We start from the raw sequence: 15523 nt of genomic DNA on the forward strand, positions 1-15523 counted from the left end.
GTCAGGCGTCCGGAGGTCAGGGGTCAGGACAGTCTGATCGTGAGGGATGCTTAGTAGATGGTGGCCTCAGAGCCCCACCCGACACACCTGAGACCCTCCTGGGTGTGAGTCTGGCCCATGCCCACGACCTGTGTAGGGGTCATAGTGACACCCGAGTCACACTGGATCCCAGGACCCGGGGGGCGGGGAGTGTGACACACAGGCCTGTGATGCACTCACAGAAGACGGACCTGCAACGCACACCTGACCCCTGCACTGCGCCATTCACGAGCGCCCTGGAGCACTGCCACGTGCTGGGCTACATGCTGGGCGGCAGAGGGAAGGAGTAATCCCCCAGCCAGGCCTGCCTGGGCGGAGCCTCTGGGGATGAGGAGAGGAGGGCGAGTTTCCCAGGGGAGCAGAGAAAGTGCGGGTGCAAACCGGCTGGGTATCACTGCCCTCCCTGAGTGAGCGGGTGGGTGGAGGGATGGACGGCCATGCAGGGCGGGAGGCTGGGAAAGGCCTGGAGTCAGGGAGCGGACGGGGAGGGGCGCTGAGTGCTCCCCTCCCTCTGCCTGCCTCGAGTGCAGCCAGAGACCAGGCCTCCTGGAGTGGGGAGGGTGGAGGCAGAGGGGCCCCCCCGCAGGCGGTTTCTGGGGCGGGCAGGCAGCGCCCTGCACGGCTGGACCACAGCTCTCAGGACGTTGCTTTTGCTGCCATGGGAGACGTCCTCCACTATTTGCAAAAGTAAGTACGGCGCATTTAGTGCAGAAAACAGACACCAAGGGCAAAGAAAAAGCAAATCACCAATCGCCCCCCAGCCCCAGGGGCACGCCTGCCTTCACTGATGTGCCCAGGGGCCGGACCATTGACCTGAAGGTCCCCAGGCCCCGACGATGTGGCCTAGGGGCTGTTCCCCAGCTCACGATGCCCAGACACACCGGCCTCAGAGGCCGAAGCTCCGGGCCCTTCTGGGGACACTCAGGCTGGGACTCTGTCTGGTGCTGCCTTTCTGGTCCCATGTTCCCTGCTTTTGGCAGGGCCACTCAGCCACCTCCAGCGAAGTGACTGGAGACGCCAGAGCTGCACAGGTGGCTCTCGGGCTGGTGCTTTGGTGTCCCCGGCACTTCTCACGGATCGCCATGAGAGTGGGGAAAGCAGCGCTTTTTCTGTAACTAGAAGAAACCTCTCTCCTCATCAGAAGGCACCGCGGTCTCTGGATGCAGATGCCACTTGCCGGCATCGCCAGCTTTACAAACAAGGACAGCAGGACAGCTGCCGCTGCATGAGGGAAGAAGGCGGGATGGCCGGGGCCCAGTTGTTGCCCACCCTCGTCCACGTCCACGTCCACGTCCACATCCACACTGGTGTCGACAGGCAAGAGGAAGCCCGGGACCGGGTCCTCAGTGCCCCCGCATCTGCCAACCGGGTGCACGCGCGGCTGTTCTGGTCACCGTCTTTATTTTTTTTAATCCTCAGCTGAGGATACGTTTATTGATTTTACGGAGAGAGGAAGAGAGAGAGAAACATCGATGGGCTGCCTCCCATGTGTGCCCCGACCAGGGATCAAACCCGCAGCCTTTTGGGGTACGGGACAATGCTCCGACCCACGGGGCCACCCAGGGATCAAACCCGCAGCCTTTTGGGGTACGGGACAATGCTCCGACCCACGGGGCCACCTGGCCAGGGCTGTCCTGGTCACTTTTTAAATGAAAAAAAGAAAAAAAGTGGAAGCTTATGCACGATAGGTCATCCCGATTAAAGGGTTTTGAAGGGGTCTTCTCATCTTCTCAAGGGTGTTGTGGGGCCTCGTTCTGCCAGATAGTCGTCCCTCCGGACCTTGTGGGGAAATGCGATACCGCCACTGCCAAGAAGACGACCCGAGGTCCCCCTGATGACCGCACGGTAGCACCAGGAAACACACAAAGGAAGTGCTGTCCCCACACCTGACGCACGCGGTCCTCCGCACCGACCACGCACACGTGGTCTGGCATGGATTCCTATAACGGTCTCTCCACTTCTACCCTTAGTCCTTTCCTCTGAGGGCCATCGGTTTGGAGTTCACACGTGTGTGCGCACACAGGTGCCAACGCTGTGCGCACACCCCACTCTCACGGAGCGCTCCTCCGTCTGAAAAGCAGCCCACGCCCCGCCACCCGCCCCCCACCCCCCACCCCGGAGCCGAAGCAGATCGTAGCTTTGCTGCAGGTGGGGTCAGGGGAGGTGGCCCCAGGTGGGGTGCGGGGGGCCAGTACAGAATTCACCTGGAGCACATGGCTAAGGCCCCAGCCCCAGGGGCCTCCTGCAGCCTGGTGTGTGACACTGACTTTGACTGGACTAGCGCTCCTCACCGTGCACACAGCTGACCCCCGATTCCCTTGTCTCCACCTCTCCGCTCCCAGGACCAAGGCTGCAGGGAGGGGCAGCGGTCAGCCATGCTGTGCTTGGCTCCCTCGAGGAGGCAGGGCCCTGCCGAAGACCAGCCCGGCCCGGCAGAGCCTGGGTGCGCCCTCGTTTCAGCAGCCCCGCTACAGGACTGAGGCGGACAGAGCCCTGTCCACAGGTGTGTGCAGACCCATCTTTGGCGGACTCATCACCTCGGCCTGTCTCCTAAACAACCTCTCCGGATGATGGGGAGGGAGTGCGGAAGGGGGGGAGGGCCGGCTGGCAGGCAGGTGGAGGGGGATGGAGGTGGGTGCACACCTTGTTTTCTTGTGGTGCGTGGCCTCAGAGGCCCGTTCCTTCACTCGCCTGGCACCTGTGACTCAGGGGTCCCCACTGCAGAGGCAGAGGGTGCCTCCCTGTCCCTTTGCTTTGGACCGGCCACAGGACTTGCTCTGGCCAAGGGGAGGTTAGCAAGCATGAAGGGCCGGAACAGCTCTGAACTTCCGGTCAGTAGGAAGTAGCAGGGCATGGGCTTCGAGGATGGCAGGAGCAGCAGACGGGCCAGTGTGGGTCACAAGGGGGCGCAGGGACACCCCTCCCGTGGGCAGCCAAGGTGGCGGTCGCCTGCCTGGGAGCAACGGGCCAGACAGTGGGGCTTAGCAAGGTCCATTGCGGCTGGCCGACTAGACGCATGCTGGCGTGGGATTTAGCCACGTGAAGGCTGTAGTCAGCTGATGGGGCGACATGACATGTCTGTGTCCGGAATGCCTAGGAGACGGTCACGCGGCTCTCCCCTGGCTCTGTGCGGGGGGAGAAAGCACCGCAGCAGGTAGCAAAAGCTTCCGGTGAGAAATGCTCAGGAAAGAGTCCTCCACTTCGTTTTAGAAAACAGTATAATTACTTTCAAGAATTGAAAAATTGCTTCATTTGATCAAATATTTTGATTAGCAAAGGAATTAATTGTACTGTATCTTCATTTGTATTTACAGTGAATGAATGAAGGCTAAAAATAACAACAGCAGCAGAACTGCCTGTCAAAAAGATAAAGCATTAAAACCCCCAGATGGAAGTGAGGCGGCAGCTCTCGGGGAATGTGGCCCGCTGGCCCCCCCGCACCCTCGCCGTGGGGGCCGGGGCCAGCCGTGGGGCTTGGACAGCCCCGTGCACACGCCCCAGGGGGGCGCGTCTGGGAGGAGGCCTGGGGTCTTAGTGACCGGCGAGCCATCGCTGCCCAGACCTGGGACCGCTTCCTGGGCCACGAGTGACGGTGAGCCCTACGGTTCTAGGACGTCCTTTGGAAAGGCCGGTCCAGCCCTGCTTCATGACTGAACCAAGGCTTGCTGAGCCCTGGTGCTGGTGACAGACGCGCAGACCCAGTCCTGGTGGCTCCTGCATGCAGGTGCCGGGCTGGGGCGTCACACAAGTCTCTCTAACCCCCCCATGGCCCTTCGAGGGGTCTGTGGGTCTCCCTGTTTTTCAGACAAAGTACTTGGGGTTCACCTCACCCAGGGTCTCCAGGCGCCTCCCCTGCAGGCCCGACTTCAAGCCTACACTCTTCCCACCCTGTCATGATTCCAGCTGCCTACCCGAGCCCGAGAATGCCGGAGCCTACCGAAAATAGCAATGTGGCAACTCATAAATACTGAGGGCCTACTGTGTGCTAGGCACTGCCCGGGCTCTGGGGACAGAGCGGTGGACAGCAGGGACCAGCCCTGCTCTGGAGGAGCTGACACTTTGGGATGCCCACCCACGCAAGAGAGGCGGGGACCCGCCCCAACAGCTCTGGCCCTCCGCCTGCCTCCCAGAGCGCTCCACCATGGGCCCACCCCACCCGCCTCCTCCCCCCATCGCCTCAACCCACGCTCCAGCTGCACCCAGAGTGTGGAGCTGTCCCCAGCCCGGGCATCTGCGCAGACCCGGGAAGCCCCGCCCGCCCGTATGCAGACGCGGTGCAGACTCATCAGAAAGCTGCCTGTGGCCCTCTCTGCCCCAGCCTGGCAGAGCGAGGCCTTCTCCCTCCCCTCCCCTCTGGCTCTCCAAGCTCACCCCTGCCACACAGCCGGACATCACAAAGAATCTCGCTGGACACCTTGGCCAACACCTCATTTGCAAATCCTTCAATAGCATGAAATTGCCATAAAATGCAGGGAAGTAGAAGAGAAGCAGTTCAGCCCCCCCTCGACCCTTTAGAGACTCCATAAACTCACGGAGGAAGTCATTTATGAAACTGTTAAAGTGAGCTCTTTCACCTAAATAAATTCTACACCGTATCATCACATCATCAGTAAACCTCGGACATCAGACACGCACTCACTGAAGCAGGACAGGGGAGAAGCAGTAAGGAATGCCAGTATCTGGCATTTGCTGCGTCTGGTGCTAAGCACAGCTCCCTCCGCGAGTAACTCCGTCCGGAGGACAACCCTTCAGGACAGACACAAGGCTGGTCCCCACCTGGCAGGGAGGGACTGCAGGGCGGAGTCTAACCCCAGCCCCAGTGCTTCCCGGGTGCTGGGACAGGTGCTCCGGCCCCTCCACACTCTGGTGTTCTCGTCCACAGAACACGGATGACGATGCCACCCACGCTTACAGGGCCCTTAGGAGGGTCCACTGAGTCAACGTACGCAAAGCACTTAGAACGCGCCCGGCTCACAGTAGGAGTACAAAGCACAGTGGCCACCGCTGGCAGGCTGGGGTCCAACTGTGAGGACAAGGTGGCAGCAGGGCCTGGCCAGACGCAGTCGCCAGGTGGCCCTTCCTCCTCCTCATCTCTCAGTGTGGGCCATTCCCATTCCATCCCACCTCAAGGCCAAGAGATGGGACTTTCTGGTTCGTCCACGAGCGGTCCCAGCCGTGTATGTTGGATCGGTCTCCACCACGGGGCGGGGGGCTGCGTGTGCTTGCCTGTGCCCTGTGCCCCACTGCCTGGACCGCTGGCTGGCACGCGTTCCCATTCCGGGCACTGAAGGTGGGAGTTGAGGTGCTTCCAGTGAAACGAGGCACCAAAGCCAGAGCAGAGCGCTCACCTGCCCGTCGGGCGCACAGGTGTGCGATGGTAAGCAAGGTGCCGGTGCTAGTTGCATTTCGGGTTTCCTCTGCAGGTCTTTGGGACTATGACTTCTCGGGTTGACTCCCGGCTTCCTGGTGCGGTCGGGACCTTGAGCATCAGTGTACGGCTCAGGTCTGTGCTGACTCAGTTCCAAAACTGCAATTCAATTAGACCGTGAACAAGACCGCCCGCCGCGGCTCTAGAGGGGCTGTAGGGATGGGGCCTGGCTGGCCTGGGTAGGCCACAGTCCTTTGAGCTGGGACATGTGGACAGCATCACTCTGGGGGTGCGAACCGAGAGCCCGCCGGCCGATGCCACGGGGAGGGACTGACATGGGGCGGACGATCGAAGGAGCTGAGTGGAGTTCCTCGGAGCAGCTCTGCGGGGCCGGCGGGGGGCCTGCCACAGGGGGGACGCGGGGGCCAGGACTCCGGCCCTCCCTACGGGGCAGAGGCGTGCGGTCCGGAGGAAAGGCGCCTATTCCAGTTTCACTTGGCTAGGTTCACATATTCCCACTCCACCAGAAATTCAGGCTGGGCAGGCTTTCTCCCAGACCTCGCTGGATTCGTGATCACCTCTCACCCTCCACCCGGAGCAGCTGCGATCGAAAGAGGGTCTCTCGGGCGGAGAAGGGGGCAAATAACGGCCCTCCACCTGGCGTCTCCCACCTCACGTTTCTGCAAAAGGCGTCAGAAAGCAGGCCACGCCCCCTCGGGTGGCCAAGCCCCGTCGGCTTCTGGTAGAGTCCCACCTGGCAGCTCAGAGCAGCAGGCTCCCCGCCCTTTGACTGTCCACGCTACCAGACCCACCTGGGGGGGTGGCGGGGGGGGACTGTCACTCCTCTGCGGGAGGGAGCCCCAGGTCCAGGTGGGGCCCAGGATGCTGGGGCCGGGAGGTTCTAACCAGCTCGGGTCGGACTAAGCATCACGTGGAGTGGTGGCCGAGTGGCTTCAGCAGGTTGACCCCTCACTGCCCGTTCTGTGTCCTTTGTCACCCTGGCCGGCTTTAAGTAGACCACCTGGACCGGTGCACACTCCAGACACTGGTAGGACCCCTGCGGATGCCGGTGCTCAGGGGCAGCAGGCACCCAGCAGGGCCAGGGTACCCACGCCCCCCACCAGCAGCGCAGCCAGCTCACCCAACCCGGAGAGCCAGAGAGGGGCGGCGTGGGTGCCCCAGGGCGGCCTGGTCCCACGGGGCCGCCGCACGCTGCCCTGCAGGCCTTCGGGGTTGTCGATGGTAACCCTGTACCTTAGCCTACGACGCACGGCGGGCCTGGCAGAACCAGCGGCCCCCAGGCCCCCGCCTGTCACTGAGGCCGCCCCCACTGCCACATCACCCTAAGTTCTCTGGCACAACCTGCCACGTCCTCAACAGTTTCCAGGACAACAGGTAGTGAAAGTCCCCTCAGCAAAAGTGGGTAAAAAAGTGGGGAAAAGTGAGTGAAACTTGGGGAAACATTTAAAAATCCTCGAAACTCTACCAAGGGGACTTAGCCTTTCTGGCCATTGGGAACAAGAGTAAATCACGGTAAGGATGTATCCTAATAATTTACTTAGCTCGTTCCCCATAACCCAGGGCCTCCTCCGGGAAAGGAGACCGCCCCTTTCTCTGTCACAGTCAAACACCCGCGGTCACCGTTACATTTACAACGGACGGAAGGAGAGAAGGATCGAGGCGACGCCGTTGGGAGCGAGTCTAACGTGATGCCCTTGAAGGGCTACGGACGTTTGGGTGGGCTTACGGCCTCCTCTCTGGCAGAAAACCGCGTTCTTACGTTCTCTCCCGGAGAACAAGCCATCTTCGGCTGCTTCACATCTCAGGAGTGACTGGAAAGCCAGCCTGTCACAAACGCAGAGCAAGGAGAGCCCTCATTGGCTCTCCGCTGGCTGGACTGCGACCAAACAATGCTCGGCGGTGACAAAGGGGTTCCGTCATTTCCATGGTAATAAAGCAGGAAGATTTGCTACAGTGTCTGCGGTGTCTTCCCCTAATTCCATGTCTGTTCTGAGTGTTATTTTTTTGTTCATGGAAGATACTGAAATTGCACTGTAAGGCTTAAAAGGAATATTAACTAGAACGAGTTTCTGAAAACAAGGTGATACTCTGTATTTTGCACTTAGTGTTTTGAAGGTCAAAGGTTTTTCCCGAAGGAACAAGGAGGCACTTGCTGAGGACGGAGATGCTGGCCCTCGTGCGTTCCCACCTGGTCCATGGGAACCTCAGCGATAAAGGGGCCGCCATTATCCGACACGCGGGCCTCCTCTTCCTTTTCACTCCCCCACCACACCGCGGCATGGCGCCTCAGTCTTCGTTCCAGGGTGTGTTGGCTGCCAGGGGCGCAAGGCACGCTCCTCACTCCCCACTGGAAAGACCGAAGTCACCTTCATCTTTGGTCACCTCGCAGACCCGTTGGCCGACTGACCGGGTCCTCAAACCTGAGAGTAGCGTCCAGAATGACGTGGCCCCGCAGACTGAGCCCGTGTGGCGGGGGGCAGGGGGCTGCCCTGCCAGAGGCCCGGGACCGCAGCTGCAGAGGCTCTGTGGGAACTCAGCGGCACCTCGGGAGCAGAGGAGCCGGGAGGGACGACGCCTCGGCCGAGCCACATGCTGGCCCGGAAAACCGCGTGGTGTCTGTTCTTCCAAGAGCTCAGGCCTCACGTGTGATGAGCAGACTCGGCACCCGACCCACCGAAGCCACTGAGGACAGACCGAGCCGTGTGCCTGCCACGAGGAGTGGTCGTGGGCGGGTGCGAGGTCCCCATGGGTGCTCTTCGGGGACTTCGTCTCCCCAAGGAGCGGATCCAGCTTGGCGAGGGATTACTCAGGGGATGGCCTGTGCGAGGAGAGGCATCCACCACGGGAACTGTCTTTCGGTAATCTCCTTTTACTTACTTGCCGCCCGCGCGTCCCCAGAGGAAACGGATGACTAGAGTCACGTTTAATGAGCTTGAGGGTGATGCCTTTGCTTTTCCTGTTTTTCGTGACTTCACACTCCCTTCTCTGAAGAACGCCAGCCCGGATGGAACTTTAGAGACCGCCGGGCTAACCCGGTGTCCTTCCCGCTCTGGCCACCCCGCAGGGAGCCGCCCCACGTGCCTGTTCACGAGTCCCCACCAGTCGGCTTTTGCTCAGAGAAAGGGGCCCTGAGCTCTGGAGCAAGGGGCGCAGGACCCCCACCAGCAGATAAATGGGACAACAAAGGCCCCCACAGAGTCTGAGAAGCCCAGGGCCTCACCCCTGCCCCTTCCATTGTCCTTTCAGCCCAGAAGCCCTGAGCTTAACGCGACCTCCTGGTAAACGCACCCTGGTTGGAGCTCCGGTTTCTCAGCAGGGCCTTCCCACCCCCAGGCCAACCCCAGTTCCCAGGCTGGTCCCACGTAATCCCACCACCCGGAAAGGTGGGAGCAGGCCGTGCAGGGACCCCCAGGCAGGGTCTCCTGTGTGCCCCTGGTCCCGGGGTCCAGCCCCATGCAGCCTGCCATGCGCACCCCCACTGCAGGGAGCCCCGAACCTCCTGGCAGGAATGCCCGGCAAAGTGCCTCCGGAGGCGCTCAGAAAAATATGGGCCAAAGACAAAGCGAGATGTGACGCCATCTACACACACACGGTTTTGAACCGCGCAGCACCACAGAGCTGCTTGTGTGGGAATTGCCACCAAATGGCCAAGGCGAACACGACCGGCCCCCAGAGGAGGAGTGCGGTGTACAGGCGACCGGAGTGGGGGCCACAAACCGGCTCTCCCATGCCCCATCCGGGTGGCTGTGGACGGTGACTCCATGTCCCTAGCCTGCAGAGTGGGATGTCACTAGCACATGCTCGCAGTGACGGCACGAGAATGACACCAGGTCCTGCGCGTAGAGGCCGAGGAGCCGGCCCGGCTCCTGGAGAGCGCTACGCTGGGCCTGCTGCCGCTCTCACTCACCACTAGGGCCCTCGGCCCCGGAAAGCCTTCCTGCTGTTCGCCCCAGCAACCTCATTTCCAAGAGTTTATCCCGGTAAGCGGGCGAGGACTGGCGAGCGTGGCTGTTCGCTGCATGGAAAGGCACGCAGAGGGGAACGACCCAAGCGCCCAGCTCCGGGGGACAGACAGACACATCTTGGTAAAGACGGTTGTGATTTAGTGACGCTATTACTTTTGGATGTTTCACGTGTGTTTTCGAGTGAGGGCAGCGACATGGCACCTGTGTGTCCATACTCAGCACTGAATGGTTGTCAAAGAAATCTGCTGGTTAAACCTAGACGGTAATGATTTCTAATGATGTTGGCCTGCTAATATTTAGAAATCAAGAAACAAGCTAAGAATATACAGCTTGTGCAGCTGGAGAAGCAAGCGGTCCTGGTCAGGAACAGAGCCCTATGGCCAGCTGCCCTCCCTCCTCCAGGAAGCCCTCCCAGGGACCTGCTGAGTACACAGCTGTTTAAGCCCACCGTCTCCACATTCTGACCCGCGACCGACTGATACCTGGCCAGGGGCCCAGCACACCGTGGGCCCTCAACAGATGCCTCCCAAGTGGGTCCCAGTTCCTTCCCTGCCACTCATGGCCTAACACATGGGGGGGTCTCGCTTCTCTGGATACCAGATCATCTTCGGGACCTAAGGGCCCGAGCATCTAAAACAACTAGACCAAAGTAAACCCCCAAATGTCTTTGAAAATAAAGTAACTTTCAAATGAAGTAAAAGGTACATAGTCACCTTCTCATGCTCTATGTAGAATTTATACCATTTTTTCATTTAGAATGAGCTAATTACATGAGGCGATTGCCAATATCTGACATGGTTTTATCAATTATGTATTTTGCAAAAACGAACGTTATCCCACATCCTTACCTCTTCAAGAAAACAAGTGAAGTTCTGGAGAAAATACTTCCAATTTATGTAGGGGGTTAGATGAAGTCTTAGCTTTCTCAGGAAGTAATGGTACTGGGTCTCTGTGAGTTTGTAACAGAAGTCCCTAAGAACCTGCCCAAAATCCGAAGGCTTCACAAACCCAGTGTCCTCTTTGTCCAAGGCAGAAAACGCCTGCAGAAAGAAAGGCAGACGCTCCTGTCAGGCGAAGGTTCCAGAGAGTGTTTTTCTTAAGCATTGCTTCTGTGGAATGCAAATGAGATCAAGTGCATGCAAGCCCCCTGCGAATTCTAAATCACCGAGTAAATGCACCACGCTTGAGCACCCGCGACAGGCACGTGTGTGCCCAGCGTAAGAACTTGCGTGTCGTGGGGAGACGGGCTTCACTCCCTCCCTCTGGGACTCACTGGGAGGGGTGGGAAGAGGAATCTGGGCCCCGCCCCCGCCCGGGCTCCCTGGACCATTGAGTCTCAGCCCCTCTGAGCACAGGCCACCCGTGCAGGAGGCTTGGGTGCCACCTGCTGCTTCGGGAGGGGCAGGGGTCTCTGGGTAGGACTCTGAGTGGGAAGTGGCCAGGAGGAGGAGTCAAGGGACCACCCACCCCATCACATGCCAGCCTGCAGTTTTGGAGCTGGGCTGCCGTCCTTTCGAGCCTGAGGGCCCTCGCCTCGTGGGAGGACCCCCACAGCCCCAGGACTGTGCTGGAGGGGCCGGGAAGGCAGTGCCAACCCAACAGCACAGTAGTCAAACTGAAAGAGTGCAAAAATGCGCTATAAAAAGAGCCCATTTGTTTTCCATCTGCTGAAACAAGATCATTCATTTTTATTGCATTAGGAAATCTGTATCAAGTGGTAGGCTAAGATCTTAAAAGTAAGACTTTAATGTGCTTGCAGACCCCACACCAAATGCCTTGCGGCGAACTCACCTGCAGAGCTAATTAGGCATGCCCCACCAGCCCACAGGTGGTGACACACGTGTTCTCGAATTAACCTTGGAGCACCCCAGAGCCTCGCATCTGTATCTAGACTGCGGTAATAGGAGGCAGCCATGAATCCTTTAAACCTCGGCCACAAGTCAGGGAGCGGACTCTGAACCTGGGCTCTGTTGCTCGCCACAGCCCTTAACCTCTTTGAGCTTAGCTGCTTCGACATAAAAGGGAGGACTTCGTCATTGTGCCGCCCTAACTTTTACCATGGCAACCTGCCCAGGGGCCTGGCACGTGGTGGGACTTGACAGCTGCAAAGGAGAATGATCACAGCATGGGCGACCCATTGGGGCATCCGTGCTCTGAGGGCGTCGGAAGGCTTGGCGGGTGTGAAACGAGCCCCACGAGCTCGGGGGCCCTAAGAGGCAAGCTCGGGGCCTGCGCTTCCCTGGCCTGTGGGGCTCCCCATGTGCCAACCCAGGCTGCCCAGCCCCAGGGTGGGTGAGACAGTCAAAGGCAGATGAGGGGTTACCGTCCTTTCAGAAACAAGGTGCATCTGAGACCCATCTGCAAGGACAGGTAGAAACCCATGCGTGCATCCTGAATGCCCTCTGACTGCCACCCAACACCCCAACTCCCCCCTCTCCCCAGGGCCTCCCGTGCCCTCCCACCCCGCTGCAGCCCCCCCCCCCCCGGCCTGGGAGTCCTCCTCTTGCTTCACCCAGGGAGTTTTTCAGAGGGACAGCCGTGGTCCCTCCCAAAGGTTCCATGGGCCTCCGGCCGAGAAACATCCTGATGGCTGCTCTGTGGGGCCAAGCCTCCCTGAAGACAGCGTCATGTGGTTGATGCTATTGGAAGTCTGCGGGACAGGCTGACATTTAGGTGTCGGAAGGCTTCACGGCTTCCCTTGAAAAGGGAAAGCCCGAGCGACACTGGTGCATTTTTAGCTCAGCAGCGGTCGGCCCGCAGGGCCGTGCCCCTGGCGCGGTGGGGCCTGGCCGGTGCACACGGTCTGCAGACCCCGAGGCCCAGGAGTCCCAAGCAGGCGCTCTGGTGTTGAAAGCTAGATTAGTGGGTTTTCTAGATGGCCCATGGCTTGTTCAGTCTGATTTTTCTTTAGATCATCAGGAAAATAAAGACAAAAGGTTGAGTCCTCATGAGAATTCCTAGATGTAGAAACGTCTGCCCCAAGATGAAGGCTGGGCTGCCCCGCCCCCTCCTCCTCTGCCTGCTGGCAACATCGTCCCCACACAGTCCAGGTCTCGGCACGCTCTACAGCGTCACCCAGCTGTCAGCCTAAAATGTCCGTGTACTCGAGGTGTCCCTCCTTACACCAGCCCGTGGCCCTGGGCGGTCCCTCCGGGGAGGGAGTCCCTCCGCCGCATCAAGCCCCACTCATCCCCACGGGCCCAGGACTCGAGGATGTGCCGTGACTGTTCTCCCCGAGGGCGCCTGTCCGCTTTCCTCCGCCCGGAACCCCTGCCGTCACCCCAGACCAGCATTTGCCAAACACCCGAGCACTCCCGCTTCTGAGAACACACGCTGGGGAGCCACCACGGAAGCTTCTCATAAAGCGAATCAGACACACGTTTGCTCCAAGGAACAGTGGGGTCTGGAGCAACCCCTCTGCGTTCTGACTCCCCAGGGGGTGCAGAGAGAAGAGGGGCCCCGGCGCAGGGGAGGGCTGACAGTCACGTGTCACGGGTGGACCCGAGTACCAGAGCCTCAGTCTCCCCAGGAAAAAGTACTCGTCCGCCGTACCGCTGACAGAGCAGGGGCGGAGGCGGCCACGACTTTCTGGACGCTCTTCAGGACCTCCTCTGGACGCAGTCTCTCGAAACTGATCGGCACGCCGGCCTCTTTTTCTTTCGACTCGGGACTGGGGGGCTTGCTGTTCTCCACGGCTCTCAAGAAGTCGAGGTGGTTGATGCCGTTATTTTGACAGCTGATTCCCCAACTTGTCCCCAAAGGAAAAAAAAGGAACATATTAAAAAACTCATCACCCACTCCTCCCACAAACACTCGCTGAGCACAGAGCAGGGTGGGGGGTGTGGCCCACGGGGAGACGCCGCTTCCCGGCCTGAGGGGCAGGGGGCAGGGGCAGGGTCCTGAGCGCCGAGACGGTGGGGTGCTGCCGGCTGGCGAGGCTGCACACTGTCCTGGCTGAAGCTCTGAGACCTGAGGCCGGTTAGTGGGGCCCCTGGGTGGAGAGCAGAGGACGGGAAGGAGCTGGAACTGGTCCGTTCGGGGGATGTGACCCTGGCAGAGCCGAGTGACCGGGTGGGCTGGGGCAGGACTGGGGAGGCGAGGGGACAGGGGCTGTGTTCGGAGACCGGAGCTGATGAGGGCCCGCCCTGGGGAGCAGCAGGGGAACCGGAGGAGAAACGAGTCTGAAGCTGCAGGAAGGAAGGAGGAGCTGAGTGACACAACATCGCTTTTTCAAGAATGGCCGACACTGAACAGTCACACCGAAAGCACTCGAAAGACGTTTTCACAAAACCTCCTTAGCCTGGTGTTTTCCCCAACAGAAATTCTGTATGTGGACACACGTCAGCAGGACAACCACGCAGAAACAGAGGCCCCTTTAAGTCCTCAAACACGTAGGGTGAAAGTCCCAAGGTTTCATGAGAATGGAAAACAAGTTTATTAAAGATGTAAAATAATTCAAAATCAAGTTCAGTGGCACTCCAAGCTCACGGCTCTGTAACTGGGGTCCTCTGAGCATCCCTGGCACTTTCACCCCCAAACTTCACTTTGGCAGGGTGGGGGTGCATCGGAGGAGAAGGGCTGGGAACCCCGGTGAGCGGGAGAGAGGAGTGCCTGGGGACGCGCCTGTCTGCTCCTTCAGAACGCGGGCGGGGGCTGTGCTTCCCCACCCACAGCTGCAGGGCCGCCTCCCTGGCCCGTGGCGCTGGCTCCGGCCAAGACGGGACTCAGAGGGAAGGGTAATCAGCTCTATTTCATCAGCAGGATAAACTGCCAACGTGGTATTAAAATTTAGTGGTAAAATCAAATGCATATGCTAATCCCCTCAGTGTTATTTAGAAAAGTCTATTTTGGATCTAGAAAAGAATAATCTACATGTAATTACGAATGACAAAGACGTTTGTCATCAGGGGTCCTCGAGAGGAAACACACACCCGGGCAGCAGGTCCTCACTGAGGTTGCAACGCATAAAGCGTCCCTCGCCCGGCTGAAAGGTGGAGGACAGAAACTCCAGGGTCCTCCCGCCACAGTTTATAAAAGTGCCAAGACTGACTATGTTTCAAAAGACTCTCTTATGACCATTTAGTTAATTATTTATCTGGTACTATTTTTCCATGATTTATTCATCGGATGCACATAAGTTCTTGTTCAGCTGCAAACAGATTCAGTGACAGGAGATGCTGTTTAAGGGCGAAGAGAACACAGGCACTTGAAGACGGAACGGACACCCACGCACGCACGGGGTTTCTCACTGCGTGAACACAGAAGGGATGTCTTCAAAATTTTAAGGGAAAATAATTTCCTCCCTAGGATGCTGTCCTCAGACAAACTATCAATGGGTGCAAAAAAGAATAAAACATTTTCAGACAGACAAGAACTCAGAATATTTACTTCCTCGCCACGCTTTCTCGGGAAATACTCCAGGAAGCACGGCAGCAAAGAAAGAAGGCAAATGAAGAGACAGGAAGGTGGAGGTGGGCATGGGGGAGTCCGGCCCGGAGGACGGTGGGGGCGGCAGACCCGGGGGACGGGGCCGGGGCCAGGGCCGGGCTCCAGGGCGGGGGCCACCAGGGAAGGGGCCGGGGAGAACAGGAGGAGCGACAGAATGCTGGGTAACGCTGAGGTGGACAACACCGAGCTGCACCTGTGCCCTGAGCTCCTGGAAACCCGGAGAAGTCGCCCCCGCTCTGTGTTCTCGGAAACGGCTCACAGAGCAGAACCACTGTTCCCCAGGACTCAGGAAAGACCCACAGGTTTGCCCGGGACCAGGTGCACACCCTCCCCCAATTCCTGTTCTCATAAACGATTAGCTGAACTGTCCATGTTCGCTGACCCATCCGGACAAATGCCTGCTAACTTTGACTTGGCGTGACCAGACTTCAACAACAAGTCTCTGCTGCCCCGGACTGGGACCCACCCTCAGCCTGAGCCATCGCTGGACCAGCCCCTCTGTAAGGGCCCTGCCTGAGACTGACCACAAGGAAGGCCATTTCCTGCCACAACAGTCGGACCACACGACCCACTCTCTCCATCCCCCACTCCCAGCTCTTCCCTTCTTCTTCCCCGGAAAAGCCCTTGGCTGCCTGAGCTTGGAGCCGCTCTCAGACTGCACGGTCAGAGCGCCCTCCCACTG

At 59.2% G+C, this 15523-nt stretch overlaps 1 protein-coding gene across 1 annotated transcript in view; it reads right to left on the reverse strand.

The window, feature by feature from the left end:
* Nucleotides 1-15523, reverse strand: part of EFCAB6 (EF-hand calcium binding domain 6) — a 152251-nt gene that overhangs the window by 17556 nt on the left and 119172 nt on the right. The window contains exons 25-26 of the mRNA XM_037028488.1: nucleotides 12946-13141; nucleotides 10242-10433 (exon numbers count right to left, since the gene is read on the reverse strand). Of these exons, the coding sequence (XP_036884383.1) occupies nucleotides 10242-10433; nucleotides 12946-13141 (388 nt within the window). The remainder of the gene's footprint in view (nucleotides 1-10241; nucleotides 10434-12945; nucleotides 13142-15523) is intronic.

The sequence above is a fragment of the Sturnira hondurensis genome, unplaced genomic scaffold, assembly GCF_014824575.4.
Source record: "Sturnira hondurensis isolate 20B ecotype Veracruz unplaced genomic scaffold, ASM1482457v3 Scaffold0019978, whole genome shotgun sequence".
NCBI classification, from domain to species: domain Eukaryota; kingdom Metazoa; phylum Chordata; class Mammalia; order Chiroptera; family Phyllostomidae; genus Sturnira; species Sturnira hondurensis.